This window comes from Nerophis ophidion, linkage group LG18 (genome assembly GCF_033978795.1).
Source record: "Nerophis ophidion isolate RoL-2023_Sa linkage group LG18, RoL_Noph_v1.0, whole genome shotgun sequence".
Classification (NCBI taxonomy): domain Eukaryota; kingdom Metazoa; phylum Chordata; class Actinopteri; order Syngnathiformes; family Syngnathidae; genus Nerophis; species Nerophis ophidion.
In genome coordinates this window covers 23,318,171-23,332,913 of record NC_084628.1, presented here as the reverse complement: position 1 = coordinate 23,332,913, position 14,743 = coordinate 23,318,171, and the positions used below count along the sequence as shown (strand labels likewise).

General features: G+C 38.2%; 1 protein-coding gene across 2 annotated transcripts in view; it reads right to left on the bottom strand.

The window, feature by feature from the left end:
• The window catches only part of supt5h (SPT5 homolog, DSIF elongation factor subunit), a 30,887-nt gene that overhangs the window by 10,998 nt on the left and 5,146 nt on the right, over window positions 1-14,743 (bottom strand). The window contains exons 3-14 of one of the 2 annotated variants that reach the window (XM_061877730.1): window positions 10,782-10,935; window positions 10,634-10,702; window positions 6,174-6,185; window positions 6,022-6,091; window positions 5,880-5,948; window positions 3,300-3,365; window positions 3,192-3,222; window positions 3,058-3,126; window positions 2,729-2,980; window positions 2,540-2,629; window positions 2,410-2,480; window positions 2,200-2,305 (exon numbers count right to left, since the gene is read on the bottom strand). In XM_061877730.1, coding sequence (XP_061733714.1) covers window positions 2,200-2,305; window positions 2,410-2,480; window positions 2,540-2,629; window positions 2,729-2,980; window positions 3,058-3,126; window positions 3,192-3,222; window positions 3,300-3,365; window positions 5,880-5,948; window positions 6,022-6,091; window positions 6,174-6,185; window positions 10,634-10,702; window positions 10,782-10,935 — 1,059 coding nt within the window. The remainder of the gene's footprint in view (window positions 1-2,199; window positions 2,306-2,409; window positions 2,481-2,539; window positions 2,630-2,728; window positions 2,981-3,057; window positions 3,127-3,191; window positions 3,223-3,299; window positions 3,366-5,879; window positions 5,949-6,021; window positions 6,092-6,173; window positions 6,186-10,633; window positions 10,703-10,781; window positions 10,936-14,743) is intronic. The other variant, XM_061877731.1, reaches the window with a different exon arrangement.

Sequence of the window (14,743 nt, the reverse complement as noted above, 5' to 3'; positions counted from 1 at the left end):
TGTGCAAACCTGGTGAAGAACTACAAGAAACGTTTGTAATTGCAAACAAAGGCTACTCTACCAAATATTACTGTTGGTGTTCAAATACTTATTTTCAGCTTTATCACACAAATAAATTGTTAAAAAAAAATCATAGATTGTGATTTCTGGATTTTTCTTTTTAGGTTATCTCTCATACAGTGGACATGCACCTACCGTGAAAATTTCAGACCCCTCCATGATTTCTAAGAGGGAGAACTTGCAAAATAGCAGGGTGTTCAAAAACTTATTTTTCTTCACTGTGTGTGTATATATATATATATATATATATATATATATATATATATATATATATATATATATATATATCTATATCACTTTTCTGCAGCTTATTCCCTTTGGGGTTGCGGGGGGAACTGGTGCCTATCTCAGCTACAATCGTATATATATATTAAAATATATATATATATATTTTTTAAGACAAAGCTTTGTCGTTATTAGCTGACGTCAACATTTTTGGTTTTTCTCATGGAGTTTCTTGCCGTTTTCCCAATCTTTTTGCTGTTGTTTTTACTAAGGTGCCTTGCGCCAATGACAATCGAGTCACGGGTCACAGATGGCCACTGTGCCTCACTTTGGGCACCACTGCTGTTGAAGCTAGATGTTTATGACCACTATAGGCTTAGTACCGTAGTGTATTTGTTCTGGTCACATATGGAACGCGAGTCACATGGTTCTAACGTCAGCACTCGAATTAGTAAAATCAGCTGTTCGCCTCGCGGGTTTTTCCTGTGGGATAATAAATTGCATAAACAGGGAAGTCCTTAATTAGCTGTCGCCCTGTTTTATCATATATTACTGCCTTTGTACATGTCAATGTTTAGTTTTGTATTCACAATAAATCAACACAAAATCCGTACTAAGGCACAATGTTCACGGAGTCTCGTATGCTTCCTGTCGCAGGTGAGCAATGATGGTCATGAAATCGTGGTTGAGGGAAAGGTTGTTTGATGTTGGATGCTAGAAAATGTCCTATTTGTCGCAACAGTCAGACATTCAATCATTGTTCCAGCGTAATGATTTCTGATCACGTCATTAAATACGCGTTTGCAAGACACTGGGGGGTTGTGGCTGCGGTGGTGAGAGCCGCGGGATCTGAGGCTAAAGAGAGTGAGGCAGAGGTGTGCAGGCAAGTTCAGGAGTTAAAATGCGTGCCTGTTTGCGGGTCTGTTGGTCATTCTCCGGGTCGGGGTGTCATTGATGTCATATTAATACTTTTTTGCAAATATATTTGCAATTGACCGGTAGGGTCCTAAAGATCAACTGGTTGATAGCGATCGATGAGTTGGCGACACCTGCTTTACACTGTATGTTTGTATTGCTTTTTTCCAGTGTGTACTAAACTGTATAGTCAATTTAACATCATTCCTATACATAGTATATGTGCACTTTTAATTTTGATTCGAAATTGATTATTTTCAACGCACGCACGCACGCACGCACCCACCCACACCCACCCACACACCCCCACACACACACACACACACACACACACACACACACTTTGTAGCTTTTGTAACCTGTATTTTGAAAAGGTTTTATTATATTTTTCATGTCAAATAATACATTGTAAAAAATTATTCTGAATCGAATTGTCATAATTAGAATCGGAATCGAAGTGTTGTTGTAAAATTCTCATTCAGAGTGCAAAACGTGTGCATATAATTGTGTATTTAGTTTTACAGTAGTTTAATCGCAGAGATTTTCAATCAAGAACTTTATGCATGAAGTTTTTCATCTTAGATTTAAAGGACTGTATCCGCCAGACTAAATTCCAACCTTCAGGGAGGGCAGAATAATATTTGTATATAAACCAGGGGTGTCCTAAGTGCAGCCTGTGATTGATTGTATTAATAAAATAAGCAGCAGAAATATAATGAAACATTAAATATATCGATATTAATAACATATTTATGTTTAAATATATGTATACCCTTTTTACATTACATGTGTCAAACAATAGTGTCATTTTGACAGCACCTAGTCACACTCCCACCACACCTCTGGCCACCACAAATGTATTGCCTGTCTGTGGGGAAAACTGTGCATCGTGAGATTTACAAATTACAAATTATTAAGGGTGTGGTGGACTTGGTGGAAATATTATGTGCATGTGCTACAGGACACCTTACTAAAATCATCAGAAGACCTCCTGCTCACCACAGCTGACATGGCGAAGCTCTTGAACAGGAAACCTTTGCGACTGTATCGGTTTGCCTCGAAGATCATAAAGTCTCCATCATGGCTGACATCCCCTCCCAGCGACCTGTCAAATCAAATCTTGCCATGTTAGTCAAACATACCGTCAAACTATGTGGCTTTATGGTGCGGATTTTAGACGATATAAGTATACTACCTTTGTGTGCCTACCTGATCTTCTCTGCATCAAACAGCCTCTGAGCAGGTCTCTTAAACTTCTTCCTCTTAGCAAACCAGTCTTTCTGCATAAACAGAAAGGAGGTGTAAGTCATGAACCCCTGTGTGTGAGATCTTGACCCACCAAGCTCATCTTGGCCTTGATGCGGTCCAGGTCGATGCGAGGGATCATCTTCAGGGAGATTGTATTCTGGCTGGGCTCGACATAGTCCACCTGGAGGATAAGCAATAGAACACCACTCACGTTAAAAAAACTTCTATCTTCCTCCCTAAATAGTGTGTTGCCACAGTGACTGGGTGTTGCAATGAGCACCTGTGCGATGTCGTCTTTGTACAGGCCTCGTTTCAGCCTGACCCAGGATTTTGGCTTCAGGTTGGTGACTTCTTTCACCACCTTGAGGACGTCCGTCATTTCCTTGATGGGAACCATCTGCTGGTTCCACAAGCCCATCCGAAGGTTTCCGATGCCTTCGATGGCCGCTTTGACGTGCGTCTGCTTGTAGGACTCCACATAGATGTAGCCCTTCACGTGGTCCGGGGCCACCACAGACTTAATTTGGAGCGGCTGTGGGCGCGACAGTGGAACATTTTAGTTACACACCGTTTTTACACAACGGATAATGAGCGTTCACAGCTTCTTACTGTATCAGTGAACTGATAGGCGATAAACTTCCGCATCAGCGCGATGGCTGTGGCCCTCTCCTCCCCTATCTGAAAAGACATGACACTGTGAGTTTGAGTGCATTTAAGGAAATAAGGGGTTGCTGGGTTCCCACCTTGCACTTGACTGTCCACAGATTAGGATCCCTGACATTGACAAACATAGATCAAGAGTCAAACAAGTTGTTTTCTTGATTATAATTGGTGGGTCGGCGTTTACATACTTGACTCCAGGAAGTAGCTGCTGCTGTGTGATGTCATCAGAGAGCTCTTCGGACCCACCAGAGGAGCTACACACCACCACAGAGGAAGAAAAGAGAAACTGAATGTACCTGAATTTGGAATACTGATTCTGTTTTTGGAGGTGATTTACAAAACACCTTTCGATCAGACGCTTTTTGAATTGGCTAATGTTAATTTCTTTTTAGCAGTTTTGAGTAGGGTTGGGTACTGAATTCCGTATTTTTACAGGCACCAACCAAATTGTCGGTACTACCAGGTATTGATTCACGTAAAATCAAGCGGTACCATATTTCGATACCTTCGTTGCACGTGACATCATGGAGCTCACTTAAATAATCACTCAAACAGAGCCCAGGGTGAATTCAGCCAAACTCCCTCTAAGTAATGTTGCTATTTTCAATACAAATAAAGAAACACTCAAATGTAAAGTAAGGCTCCACTCTTCAAAAACTGGCTAGTTTGATACTAATTTACATTGGATTTGCTGTAGACAGGCTACTATTGGCATTACCAATTTTACATGGCGATTTCAAAAACCTCCAAAATTAGTAAAAGAAACTGCAACTAACATGAGTGTTACAAACAGCTGGTGTGTAGGGTGCGACATAACATTTATCTCCCTGAAAAAAAAACTATTTCCCAGATAGACAACAAATCAGGGTTTCCCCAAAACTGCCAAAATACCTGTGGTGGTGGGGGCTTGGTTATGGGCGTGTCACCATGACATCATCGACTAATTACCATAATTTTCTATGATATGATTTTCTTTAAAAAGGCTCCAAAAATGCATATACATTTAAAACAAATCTGTTATTAATTAGTATAAAAAAACATGTTTTCATCGTTTCGCCATATTTTCAATTATTGCTGCTTTTTGTACAATAGACTTGGTTGAGATTTTTTCAAGTGTTTACAGACTTTTAATTACTTTTTTAATGAAAAACTACTAGCAACAAATGTAGCATCTTCTTCTGGTGTTATTTTAAATGCACTCGTACTTAGAGACTACTTCTGTCTCTCAATGTCCCTGACTTAAGAAGAGAGCTGCAGACTTTCTCTTCTTGAAAGCCGGCACTGTCCACTTAATACCAGCAAATTTCGTAAGCTGTCCATGGGTAAATCTGCAATATATATAAAAATGACATCCGCATCGCAGACATGATGACAACGCTCCAGACAATGGCGTGAATTTTGTTTACATCCAGTTTCAGCAGCGCGGTTTTTGGTGATCAAAGACTTTTTTCGGTGGTCAAGTTTTCGGTATGTCAATTGTCAATAGTGAGCAAATTATAGGCTATATATATCAAATCATACTATAATGACCAGCTAATGGTAATGTGTTATGTTTGTGTGGTTTGAATTTTATGTCAACTTTCCCCACGTTTGCAAACACACTGTCCATGCCAAGAAGGTGATTGGCGGAGAACGAGGAAGTAGTATTGCGTGTCCGGGGAAGCACGGACTCACATGAAATTGTTTGGACGGGAAGTATAACCTGTGGAAATTGCGTCGTTTGTTATCATAAGATTGGTAATACAACTTTAAAATAGCTTTGGACTTTGTGTGATTTCTTTTGGGGGCTACAATATACAATATTACTTTAATTTGTTTACAAGTAAAAAAAACTAATCTATTTTTAAAGGTGAGCCGGTAATAAAAATGTTGTGGCGGTTCACCACATTTTATTAAGGGGAAACCCTGCAAATATTAATTAGTAAGCGTACTCTTGATTTGAATCAATTTAAATGCTTATATCTAACCTACTGAGAGTTTACAACCTTGTCAAACTATATGAAAGCATGTGTTTATCACAAATATTATTGTCTATTTAACACATTATTGTTAAGTTTAGGTAAGGTTGATTACGAAAATAAGTATTAGCCAAATGTACTGTAAAAGGGACTCAAATAATTGACAAAAAACACATTTACATGCAACAACAAACTAAATAAAAATTAAAGTGCAAATTAAAATGAAGCTTCACCACTGTAGTCATAATATGTACGTTTAAGCAACTTCTCTATGACATTGTTCCATGTACTGCCACAAGTGGTTAGTAAAGTTCATTACATTTGAGTACTGCTGCGGCCCATACAGAACACAGCTGAAAAACACAATTTGCTGGCAACCCTCTAGGGGATGCTCGCAGTCCAACAACGGGCCTGGCCCTATGGTTATGAAACACTGGCCAATACACTACTGCAATCTAATGTCTTGGAAGTGCAACTGCATTGCAAATGATATTCAAATGTGTAAGAAAAAAAAGTCAACATTATAAGCTCATTTTAATGTCACATTAAAACATTTTATTTGATAAACTATTAACATTTATTATAATTTACTAAGACACACAAAAAAAAAATGGGTACCCATCCCTATTTTTTAGTGACTGATTTAACTGTTAAATATCAAAAACTGACCAATAACCAGAAAATAGCAATGAAAAGTGTCATTTAGAAAGCAAAGGCATAAGTGTTTGCACATAATACTTATAGCCAGGAAGTTTTTAGGACATTGTCAGTAGCTCACCAAAGAAACCAAGTAAAAGTAAAAATACTTACTGCTCCCTTCCTGAGGAGTTGGCGTACTTCCTCATGTAGTATTCCCCCAGCGCCTCCTCTCGTGAGTCCCTGTCCATCACAAATATGTTTTTTTAAGAGTAATGTGAGCATCCTGTCTGAATGTAAGTCAAGTTATGGTCACCTCCAGAGGTTCTGCAGCCTTCTGGAACCAGAATGATCTTCATCCAGCACCATGTGGTCGATGTTGGACACTTAAAAAGACAGCGGGGAAGAAGAGGTTGAACACACTGACGTGTAAACGAGAGTTTTGGGCACGATGAAGAGCAGACTCACCTTCAGCCTCCTCTGTGCACCATGGCCAGCGAGGAAGAGGAGGGCGGATGAGGGGCAGGAGCAGGAGCAGGGGAGAGACATGACAGGTAACGGAAGAAAAAGAAGCATCACAAAAGCAAGAAGAAGGCGTAAAGATGGAAAAGGAAGTCGGTAGTGAGGTTGGAGAATGTTGAGTGAGGCAAAGAGAAAATCATCAGGGCGGAGTCAGGCAGCGGAACAACAAAGCATGATGGGAGAAAAACAAAGCAGACATTAATGATGACTGATAGTATATAGTCAGTGCATGAAGCTAGGGCTGCATGCTAAATAAATGATGGCAATTATTTTTTTCATATAATCTGATTTCGATTTACATCACAATTTTCAAATTGTTTTTAACTTGCCAGTTTAAAGCATGCATACTATATATTTTGTTAGTAAAACCTACAGAGTAAATGAAGCAAAATAAATAAGATGGACATATAAAAATATTTGTCATTTTTACTCAAAAGTAAAACAAAGAGAAAAACTAAATAACAGAATGACCTATTTTACAGTTCTGAGTATTGGTGCAAGGATGCAAGACCCAAAACAAACAAATATCCCTAAAGTTTTAAAATATAAACAATACCATTATTAAATTATGATGCTACATACGCCGCTACTTGCAACTGTGCATCATATTTAGTAAGAATACAGATATATTTTCAGACTAAAATATTTGCCACATGTAGTTAAAGTACCTATGATTGTCACACACACACGAGGTGTGGCGAAATTTTTCTCTACATTTGACCCATCACCCTTGATCACCCCCTGGGAGGTGAGGGGAGCAGTGGGCAGCAGCGGTGCCGCGCCCGGGAATCATTTATGGTGATTTTACCCCCAATTCCAAACCTTAATGCTGAGTGCCAAGCAGGGAGGTAATGGGTCCCATTTTTATAGTCTTTGGTGTGACTCAGCCGGGATTTGAACTCACGACCTACCTATCTCAGGGCAGACACTCTACCCACTAGGCCACTGAGTTAGCAGTTCAGCAGTGGCAAGCTGTGCAAAGTCTGCTAGCATTTTCACACTTTCCATATAAACACTTGGATTGTACTTTATCCAATGATTAAACAAATGTGTTGTGCTGCCATCTGTGTTGTACATACGTTGTATGGTGGCTTGATTTGCTGCCCTCAGCTGCAAGTTAGGCAATTCTGTTTACTATGGAAGTAGAGCGGGGGAAGGTCAACTGATGGGCTGTCGCCTTGAACATTTGCGCCAGGTTTAGACTGAGTTATGATGCTCACATCTTATCTCTGTAATCAACCTGAAATGCATTCGGATTATGTAATCCACCAGCCCTACACAAAACTGCTAAAAAATATTAATCTAGTGCTCCAGCTTTCACAAATGGAATATGTGCACATAGCTAGGAGTTGGCTGTTAGCATGTTGGCAAGAGGAGCGATTAAGACGTTACTTCCAAGGCTGACCACCTGTGGAAAGTCTATGAAAAGATGTTTTGTGTCGTTTGGTCATGAAAAGGCTTGTTAGAGGGCGGGAGTTGTGTTTCAAACTTGGGATGGGCATTCATCAAATGAGTTGATCAGAAGAGAACTGTTTGACTTGACAGAGACCAGTGGGGGGCACAATTAATTTCCCAGAGGAAACCTGACCATGGTATCAAAGTTCTGAATCTGAATTGGATTGAAACAGAGCCAAATTTGGTGCTACAATTTGCGGTATTCATTATTTCCTTTACAGAGCTGTGTAAAGTGAAGTACAATTTTAGCCTGTCATTAACTTTCGTGACGATTTTTCCAAGGCTTGGTTTGTTAAAATATCAAGATGTTTAGATAGGAGCCTTGAATAGTTCCATCTATCCTGCCTTTTATTTTATTTTAGGGCTGGACAGTCATATTTCAACTACGATTTTGGCTCCTTATGATCATTAAATTATTATAATCTGAAAATAAATTATTAATGTGCCGCACAACGTGCATGCAAATTCCTAAACTTGCAGTGGTGAAATAGATGAATGAAAAAAAAAATCTAAACTTTTAGAAGTTTGAGATCTCCCCTTGGTTGCTATTTTTTTTAATCTGACATAACGCCGTTATGCCTAATCAATAATCACTAAACCCTCTACCCAAAAAAGTTCAACGCATATGATTTCCGCATTCATGTAACCGTGCACGGAATTACAGAATAGGCCAATAAAACACAATCTGCTGTTAAACAAAGGGTATCACAGAAATTGACATAAATGTGACTGAAATGCTGTCATTAGCTATGTGCACCACATGGACTCAATCAGATTAAAAGCCTAACCGGAATAAAAATGCTTAATGTAAACATGCCATTTGCAATATTGTGACCCGATCACACATGTTCGGATCAAAATTTCGTTCAGATCGAGAAGAGTGGTTTATTCCAATAGTCATTTAGATGTATTAAAACATTTCTTCCAAAGTTCGGGTTGAAATTATCCTTACTGCACATGTTTTTGACGGCATGGATGGGGGACTACATTTAATAGTCTCGGAATGAGGCGATTGTCTTGCTGCTGTCTCCCCCCATTCAACATGTACAGAAGTAGCATTATATACTGTTGACTATGTTTCCCCAAAAACCGAGGCTAGCAAAAACAAAATGTATGGTCTGCAGATGGTATGGTCGATATAACAATAGAATGGGGTATCCAGTTGACTCAACGAGCTGTTTTATTCACGACCTAACGGATATTCCAAGTGCTAACTGCTAGCACGAAGAACACAGAACAGATCAATTTCAAAAAGAGATGTAAAAAAAAAAAAAAGTAGTGAACAGAAGAAAAAATAAATAACGTGACATCTTCGGACATGCAGAAATGCACAAAGCCACTTTTGTTTACAGCGGAGGTCACTGCTTCTTCAGCACATGAAGTGAGCAAACTCATCCAAAAGATGGCGCCCAGCACAAACAACGTACCTTGGATTTTTTTTTTTTTTTGCGTAAACTGCGCATGTCGAAGTAAAGTATTCCGATTTGAGGTGTGATGCATGAAATCGTATGTCATAATCAGATTATTTTTTTAAGAGTCCATGTACACAGTAACATTCTATTCCGAATTATGATCAGATTAAATACGTTTTGCTTATGTACACACGCACGAGGTTATAGTGAGGAGAAGGAACATTTGTTTGGGAAAATCCAATGTCCCCACAATGCACGGTATCGCTCATTCATCCCCGAAAGACTTAACCGCCCCGCCCTGAACTAAACAATGTGGAGACGGCCACTTGAAACAATGACTGACCTACGTAGCTAAAGCTAGCAAGAACAATCCAAACACCCACAACATCTCATCTGTAAGATATTACATCAATGTACAAACAGGACAGCAGTTGCAAATTGAGGCTTCTTTCTTTTTCATAGAAAGCCCCAAGTCGCCTCCAAACTGTCAAGCTCAGAACAACTGCGCTATGCGCAACATCCGGTCTGACTGCGCTAACAAAATGAATGTTTTAAAAAAGTACCTTACACAAGCATAATGTACTTTAGGCATTTATTGATACATTTAAACGATTATTATGCTTTGACATTAAGTAGTGGTCTAAATTGTCCAAAGATGTATTTGCGCCAATAAATGTGAAGATTTTTTAATTTAATGAAACATTTCATTAGCTAGATAGATAGATAGTACTTTATTGATTCTTTCAGGAGAGTTCCTTCAGTAAAATTAAAATCAAACTTTATGTATGATACAAAAGGCACACACACTATGGCGGTAAAATAAATGTAAATGGTAAAAAACAAATTTAAATATATTAAAACTGAAAAACAGATTTTTTTTTTTAAATAGCTTTTGTTATTTAAATGTACTGTTATATTTGTTTTACTTGTAGTGGTTTATTTGTTACTGTTTCATATCCAGTTCTTTTAAATTACATTTGAAATTGCGTTTTGGTGGTACAATATATACTCATGTTTTCAAATTAATGAATAATCGTGTTATCAATATCCATGAAAGTAATCGTCCAGCCCTACTTTACCGTGTATGTGGAAATACTCTCCAAATTTTTGTTTTTTTCCTGCCATCTTAAAGCAATATCAAGCCTGTCTAATGCCCGTCCCTAGTTGAGACGCAGAGATGGAGCTGCCGGGCTGGCCATACAATCACAAGTGTGCTGAGAACGTTGGGACGTAAACCGTGCATAGATGAAACATGGAGGGAAGTGATGGTCCATTCTCGTTCAAACACAAATGGCGTGAGTTCAGAAGGAAGAAGAATATGTCAATTACCGTTAACTGAAGAGGACATGCACGACAGAGAGGGACACCAACGACACAAAGAGAGTTCAGAGGTCAGACAACACGCAGGCTTAACAGACAGTTTTAAATCACTTTACTGCTGTCGTCAAAAACAAAGCTCGTGTTCATTCTTGGAAACACACCCCTGCTGTGTTTGTCACCTTCATTCAGATGTTTAACTTTACTTATTTAGTTCCTCACCCTTCTCCAGGATGTCCTCCGCTCCATCCTCCAGTTGCTCTTCCTCGTCCTCATACTCATCATCCACGTCTGCAAAAAGAGGGCGGAGCTTAGAGACAAAACAACAACAAGACAAAACCGAAGAAGGAGGTGGATGGCTTTTTCTTACCAGCTTCATCCAGGATGAACCCTCCATGTCGAGGCTTCTTCCTGGGACGGTCGTCATCTTCCTCCTCCTCCTCTTCATCGTACTCGTCCTCATCCAGGTCCTCGCCCTCCTCCTCGGCTGCCTTGTCACTGCCTACCGGACTGGCCGTCTCCTCCTAAAGACCAGGACACACTCTGATGGTAAATGCAGCTCTTATTGGCTGGATTACTCACTAGAGATGGGCTATAAAATTATATCAATATATATCGCGATAGACACGTGATCGATATCATTAAAAAATGTGTTCAAATATAATAATTTGTATTTATTTTTCATCGGAAGAAATTGGAAAAAAAATTGGTTATAAGAAGAAAGGCACTCGCTCTCGGTGACCAATGATCAGTTGGAGTGACACGCTAACATCCAATAGGGTAACAGTATCGACTATCAAATTTGGTTGCGCCATCTTGGTGTCTCGCAGTTGATTCTTGAGTGAAACTAAAAATGAGTGCTGCAGACAGCGAAGAAATTGAGGATAAAAGAGGAAAAGTGTTCTAAAAGTATGGCATTTTTCCCCCATTAAAACAGACCTTAGTCAGACCAATTTAGTCTGTAAATGATGCATGGCGATTGTCCCTGGTAATACCACATCACCTTAGTCGTGCTCACCCTTTAGAGCACAGCTGTAACTTCCTGGCACTAAACCTGCGGAAAATAGTTCTCAGGTTACTCAATATTTACAATTTCACACTTTTCACTATTTTGTTACACTTTACTAAGCATTTCTTACATTTTTTATTTCATTTTCGCATCTCCATTTTAAGAGGTTATTTTTAAGTGTTCAATGTGATTTTACAATTTTGTTTACATTGACAGAGTGTTTTCCATGGTTGTGGTGACATTTCCTTTCCTTTCTGCCCTAATAGTTGAGAGAAAGTAACATTTAATAGATTTTCCTCCTGGTCTTTCTATTCCATAGGTCATAAAAAAATATCATTAGCAATTTTGACCGATATAAAAGATAGTGATACAGTTTTCAGCCAAATTCCCAGCCCAATGAGTCACCTCCTTTTTCTCACAATGCTGCATCCATGACAGGGATGCATAGTAATGGAAATTTTAACAGATACTGATCATTTGCAGACCTCTACCACTGAGAACGTTTGATAATATTTATACAACATTTTGTGAAAATAAATAAAGCCCCAACACCCGCCTTTTTCTTTCACATAAAAACCCCCACTAAAACCGCAACAAATTAAAACAGAAGAAAATCAACATTCTTACAAACTCCAATGGGAAAAAAGGCTCTTAAGAAGCCAGAACAATATTATTTAATGTTTCTTCTGCCAAGAATATTGGGTACTATTAAAGTTGAAAATAGGGCAGGGCGATATATCGTGGGTTTGTCTCTGCGCGATATAGAAAATGACTATATCGTGATATTCGAGTATACGTTCTCACGCAGTTGCTTTTAGCTGCTGGCATTACACTGCATGCTCTTCTTGCACTTTCCTGTCTTTCCTTCTCACAGACAGCAAGCGCACCTTTTTACATATGTCACATACAACGTCATAGGCCCTCGCGGAGCGGAGCGGTAGCAGCATGGGTAATGTTAGCTGCACGTAAGCAGCCAACGTTAGCTTCAATCCCTCAAACGGAGCCGTGCGAGTGGTAATACGAGAGCAAAAAGGAGTAAATGAAGGAAGAATTAATTCCCAAGAAAAACAGCAGGGGGTCCATCGTCTGGCGGTGGTTTTGCTTCAAGTGGGAATATGTTGAAAACCGTAATATGTCAAGTGTGGGCCAAAAGCGTTGCTACAAAAAGTAGCACTACTGCTAAAATCTAGCATCATTTGAAAAGTCACCTGATAGAGAATGAAGAGTGCTTACTCCGCATTTCTTATTTTTGATTGTTTGACACTTTTATTAGTAGATTGCACAATACAGTACATATTCCATACAATTGACCACTAAATGGTCACACCAAAATACGTTTTTCAACTTGTTTAAGTCAGGGTCCATGTAAATTAATTCATGGTAATATGTCAACATCTCCATTCAGTGCCACACGCCCACACCATCAAAATGCCGAGGCAAACCTTTCCAGATCAACACCGTATGAAAAAACTAGTAAACAATATAATTTATTAACGTACGTAGTAAACTACCACATAGCAAAGGACAAACACTATTTGATTTCCTATTATGCAGCTCATTTTTATTTGACAGTTATTGAAATATCTTGTGTGACATAATTCACAAAAGTGCACTTTATTTGTTTAAACTATTGTTAGTGGCATTCTGTACAAAAAGTGAACTTTAATTAAGTGTTGTTTTAAAATGTCATTTTAGTGACGTCATGCACAAAATTGCACTAATAGCTTGTTTTAAAATGTCTCTGACAATCTTGCACTTTCTGTTTTGGAAATGACATGAATGTTTGTGCCACTGCTTAATAACTGTTTAATAAATACACTTTTGGTCAATTGACTTAGTTGTGATTTCCTTCTCTGCATGAAAGTTTAAAATGAGCATATATTAATGCAGTATGAACAAGAATGTTTTAATGTAGACACATAGAATCAACATACTGGTGTGATTATACGTATCAAGTGTTCATTCAAGGCTAAGGCAAAATATCGAGATATATATCATGTATCGCGATATGGCCTAAAAATATTGAGATATTAAAAAAAGGCCATATCGCCCATCCCTAGTGGAAAAAGTACAACATTTCAGGCAGCATTCAAACTTTTCCCTGTCAAAATGAAAAAAATCTATTACATTTAGTGAGAAAATATTAAGTACTTTATTGACACATATTTCCAGGTGTTTGCGGGTCAGATAAAATGATGTCATGGGCCAGATCTGGCCCCCGAGCCTTGAGTTTGGCACCTGTGGTCTAGTATATCAAAATAAACATAATAGGAAGTGTAGTGACACCACGTCAGCTTTTTTCATGCTTCTGATTGGACAAAATGTGCATGACAGCAGGTTTATCCGTTTGTTTGTAGACATAGACAGTTTTGAAACTACACTTGTGTGGATGGAGATTGTTTTAACCCCAAATATGTGCTTTTGAAACTCTCCGTGTTCGTGTGGACATGGCCTAACACATTGGTTCTCATATGGGGGTACGCATACCCCTGGGGGTACTTGAAGGTATGCCAAGGGGTACGTGAGATTTAAAAAAAAAAACATTCTAAAAATAGCAACAATTCAAAAATCCTTTATAAATGTATTTATTGAATAATACTTAAAAAATATATAAATGTAAGTTCATAAACTGTGAAAAGAAATGCAACAATGCAATATTCAGTGTTGACAGCTAGATTTTTTGTGGACATGTTCCATAAATATTGATGTTAAAGATTTCTTTTTTTGGTGAAGAAATGTTTAGAATGAAGTTCATAAATCCAGATGGATCTCTATTAAAATCCCCAAAGATGGCACTTTAAGTTGATGATTACTTCTATGTGCAGAAATCTTTATTTATAATTGAATCAATTGTTTATTTTTCAACAAGTTTTTAGTTATTTGTGTATCTTTTTTTCCCAAATAGTTCAAGAAAGACCACTACAAATGAGCAATATTTTGCACTGTTATACAATTTAATAAATCAGAAACTGATGACATAGTGCTGTATTTTACTTCTATCTCTTTTTTTCAACCAAAAATGTTTTGCTCTGATTAGGGGGTATTTGAATTAAAAAAATGTTCACAGGGGGTATATCACTGAAAAAAGATTGAGAACCATTGGCCTAACACAGTGGTTCTCAAATGGGGGTATGCGTACCCCTGGGGGTACTTAAAAGGTATGCCAAGGGGTACGTGAGATTTAAAAAAAAAAAATTCTAAAAATAGCAACAATTCCAAAATCCTTTATTAATATATTTATTGAATAATACTTCAACAAAATATGAATGTAAGTTCATAAACTGTGAAAAGAAATGCAACAATGCAATATTCAATGTTGACAG